General features: G+C 38.3%; 1 protein-coding gene across 1 annotated transcript; it reads left to right on the top strand.

Moving 5' to 3' along the window:
* LOC132551068 (uncharacterized) lies at positions 1 to 1,026 on the top strand. The gene has a single exon (XM_060215173.1). The coding sequence runs from the start codon at positions 1 to 3 to the stop codon at positions 1,024 to 1,026; it is 1,026 nt and encodes a 341-aa protein (XP_060071156.1).
* Positions 1,027 to 5,127: the final 4,101 nt, after the last annotated feature.

Genomic DNA, 5,127 nt, shown 5'->3' with positions numbered 1-5,127 from the left:
ATGTCCTCCTTAGATTTGTACTGTTATATCATAGCCGCATTGAGTAATGTATCGGCACCAACAGAAAACATCAGTGTTTCGTCACCGACAGAATTCGTTAGTGTATCGGCACCAACAGAAAACGTGAGTGTATCGTCACCATTAGAAAACGTTAGTGTATCGACACCAACAGAATTCGTTATTGTATCGGCACCAACTAAAAACGTTAGTGTATCGTCACGAACAGAATTCGTTATTGTATCGGCAACATTAGAAAACGTTAGTGTATCGGCACCAACAGAATTCGTTATTGTATCGGCACCAACAGAAATCGTGAGTGTATCGGCACCGACAGAAAACGTGAGTATATCGGCACCAACAGAATTCGTTAGTGTATCGGCACCGACAGAAAACGTGAGAGTATCGGCACCAACAGAATTCGTGAGTGTATCGGCACCAACAAAAAACGTGAGTGTATCGGCACCAACAGAATTCGTTAGTGTATCGGCAACATTAGAAAACGTTAGTGTATCGGCACCAACAGAATTCGTTATTGTATCGGCACCAACAGAAATCGTGAGTGTATCGGCACCGACAGAAAACGTGAGTGTATCGGTACCAACAGAATTCGTTAGTGTATCGGCACCGACAGAAAACGTGAGAGTATCGGCACCAACAGAATCCGTGAGTGTATCGGCACCGACAGAATTCGTGAGTGTATCGGCACCAACAAAAAACGTGAGTGTATCGGCACCAACAGAATTCGTTAGTGTATCGGCATTAGAAAAAGCTAATGTTACGACACCAACAGATAAAGCTTATGTCTCGACACCAGCAGATAAAGCTAATGTCTCGACACCAGCAGATAAAGCTTATGTCTCGACACCAACAGATAAAGCTAATGTCTCGACACCAACAGATAAAGCTAATGTCTCGACACCAGCAGAAAAGGCTGATCAGTGTTATTATCCCCAGAAACCTGTCAGGTTTACAGCTAAGAAAATACCAGCACCCTATCCATATAATAGTCATCACATGTGTTTCTGATAATTTATGATAGTTTATGATGAAATCACAACGCAGGTTTCCTATACGTGCTTATTTGTAGAAAAGAACGAGATACACTTTGGCATATAGCTTAATGTATAAATGAATTCTGAATTCCTTGTTCACAAACCATTGATGACACGAGGGCAAATTATAAACAAAAGAAGGATTTATTCACGGAGACACTTGAATGGCTGATTGATAAGTTGTGCGCCTTGTATTGACAAAGTTAAGCAGGGATGTCCTTTTCGCCTCTACTTGTGCCTTACTATTTAAAGCTCTGTACCCGAAGACTAGATAATCTGCAAAAGGGAACAAACAATCAATGCATCACTTCTTAGGCAGCTAAGAAAAAATAACAAATTCAATTGCCACGGAAAAAGTGTGTTGTTCCACCAGGACAATGCGTCTGTTAACAAGTCTGTCATTGTCGTGGCTGCCATTACTGATTGTTGCTTTGAATTAATTAAGCATCCGCTTTATTCGCCTGATCTCGCTCCATCAGATTTACATCTTTTTCTAAAATTGAAAAAAAAAAAAATTTCCGGTACTCACTTTGGGTCAGCTGATGACTTCATACATGCAGTGGTGGACTTAGATATGATGCTCACAACTTATCAATCATCCATCATATAAGGAGAATAAGACCGGATGTTCCGGAAAAAAGTAAGTATCTTCTGCTTCACTGAAGACACATGTTATGAGACGTCACAAACGACAACACGTTCAACAACAACACCATGAACGTAGGTACTATCGAGCATCGAATGTATTAAATTTTATATCACACCAGGAGAAGGTATGTCAAGAAATCTGCTCATTAACTTTATCAACCTGTGTTGTTCGTTACATGTTAACTCCGAAGGTTTTGGTAAAATATTCATGCTATTGTCGAGAAATGAAAAATTCACGAAAGAAAATTCAAAATCATCCTCGAGCTTTGTGGAAAGATGTCCCTGTAGGATTCATAGGCGTTAAAGCGTCTGTTGTGTCCTTAATTTCCAAAATCATTTAGTATATACAATGGACGGTGTCAACAACTTTCGTTTTATTTAATTTTTTATGTTTCAAAAGGACTTCATAAGGTCTCTGTGACCTGTTTTGTTAAAGACTTTGCAAGGTCATTGTGGTCTGTTTTGTTCAGAACGTTGCAAGGTCATTGTGGTCTGTTTTGTTCAGAACGTTGCAAGGTCTTTGTGGTCTGTTTTGTTAATTCAGTCTTGTTTGAAACAAGTCACCCAAGAGAGGCGCACGGTTTATGTCCACAGGAACAGTTGTCAGTTAGAAATTCGAACATTCTGACGATGTCATCCTCAGTATATTTTTCTTGGTTCTAGAAGTACCTTTTTACAAAATGTGCTTCAGTATCATCCCCAGTCATATGTAAACATTGTACGCGTCACTCTCGCCTCACAAGAGTATAAGTGGTAACCCTGGGAGTCTTGATCTTGCCTATAGACATCAAGAGACTGTGTCCGGTACGTAATGTATCTCCTTTGTAGTTGATAGAGCGAACACGTGATATCAGAGGTCTGATATAGCAACATTTCAACGAATAAAATAAAAAATTTTAATAGCATGACAAAGTCAACTGAACACTGCAGTGTTAGCAGAATAATTTATATGGAGTCAGACAAAATATTCACTTATAAATTCCTTAAAGACCTACACACTATACCAGTATGTAGACGTTCTAACAATAGACCTACACACTATACCAGTATGTAGATATTCTATTAATAGACCTACACACTTTACCAGTATGTAGACATTCTAACAATAGACCTACACTCTATATCAGTTCTAACAATAGACCTACACACTATACCAGTATGTAGACACACACTTACCAGTAACAATAGACCTACACACTATACCAGTTCTATAGACCTACACACTATACCAGTATATCATTCTAACAATAGACCTACACACTATACCATCGTTCTAACAATAGACCTACACACTATACCGGTATGTAACAATAGACCTACACACTATCTAACAATAGACCTACACACTATACCGGTATGTAGACGTTCTAACAATAGACCTACACACTATACCGGTATGTAGACGTTCTAACAATAGACCTACACACTATACCGGTATGTAGACGTTCTAACAATAGACCTACACACTATACCAGTATGTAGACGTTCTAACAATAGACCTACACACTATACCGGTATGTAGACGTTCTAACAATAGACCTACACACTATACCGGTATGTAGACGTTCTAACAATAGACCTACACACTATACCAGTATGTAGACGTTCTAACAATAGACCTACACACTATACCGGTATGTAGACGTTCTAACAATAGACCTACACACTATACCAGTATGTAGACGTTCTAACAATAGACCTACACACTATACCAGTATGTAGACGTTCTAACAATAGATACACACTATACCGGTATGTAGACAATAGACTACACACTATACCAGTATGTAGACGTTCTAACAATAGACCTACACACTATACCAGTATGTATACCAGTATGTAGACGTTCTAACAATAGACCTACACACTAACAATAGACCTACACACTATACCAGTATGTAGACGTTCTAACAATAGACCTACACACTATACCAGTTCTAACAATAGACCTACACACTATACCAGTATGTAGACAATAGACCTACACACTAACAATAGACCTACACACTATACCAGTAATAACAATAGACATACACACTTTACCAGTACGTAGACGTTCTAACAATAGGCCTACACACTATACCAGTATGTAGACCTACACACTATACCAGTATGTAACAACAATAGACCTACACACTATACCAGTTCTAACAATAGACCTACACACTATACCAGTATGTAGACGTCCTAACAATAGACCTACACACTATACCAGTTCTAACAATATAACAATAGACCTACACACTATACCGGTATGTAGACGTTCTAACAATAGACCTACACACTATACCCGTGTGTAGACAATCTAACAATAGACCTACACACTATACCGGTATGTAGACCTTCTAACAATAGACCTACACACTATACCGGTATGTAGACCTTCTAACAATAGACCTACACTCTATATCAGTTCTAACAATAGACCTACACACTATACCGGTATGTAGACGTTCTAACAATAGACCTACACACTATACCGGTATGTAGACGTTCTAACAATAGACCTACACACTATACCGGTATGTAGACGTTCTAACAATAGACCTACACACTATACACACTATACCAGTATGTAGACGTTCTAACAATAGACCTACACACTATACCGGTATGTAGACGTACACACAATAGACACACACTATACCGGTATGTAGACGTTCTAACAATAGACCTACACACTATACCGGTATGTAGACGTTCTAACAATAGACCTACACACTATACCGGTATGTAGACGTTCTAACAATAGACCTACACACTATACCAGTATGTAGACGTTCTAACAATAGACCTACACACTATACTAGTATGTAGACGTTCTAACAATAGATCTACAGACTATACCAGTATGTTCTAACAATAGACCTACACACTATACCAGTATGTAGACGTTCTAACAATAGACCTTCACACTAAACCAGTTCTAACAATAGACCTACACACTATACCAGTATGTAGACGTTCTAACAATAGACCTAAACACTATACCAGTTCTAACAATAGACCTACACACTTTACCAGTACGTAGACGTTCTAACAATAGACCTACACACTATACCAGTTCTAACAATAGACCTACACACTTTACCAGTACGTAGACGTTCTAACAATAGATCTACAGACTATACCAGTATGTAGACGTCCTAACAATAGACCTACACACTATACCCGTATGTAGACGTTCTAACAAACAAGTATTAAGACCTGGTTACTGTTAGAATTGGACATGAGAGAATCTTGTAAAGGCAATATAAAGATTATGATTTCTCGATTTGCAAACTAAACATAGCGAATTGATTTAAGGTGCTTATTTCTCTCTGAAACACACAGCTATAAACACCAAGTCGATTATCGTCGAGATATCTAAAATAAAAAAATCTGTAATCTTCACGTGAAACTGCTTGTTCTAAATTATTGAATTGAA

Source organism: Ylistrum balloti, unplaced genomic scaffold (genome assembly GCF_031769215.1).
Source record: "Ylistrum balloti isolate Yb309-2 unplaced genomic scaffold, AGI_CSIRO_Ybal_v1 Utg370170, whole genome shotgun sequence".
Classification (NCBI taxonomy): Eukaryota; Metazoa; Mollusca; class Bivalvia; order Pectinida; family Pectinidae; genus Ylistrum; species Ylistrum balloti.
Note: the sequence above shows the minus strand (reverse complement) of the source record. Positions and strands in the feature narration are given on the sequence as shown.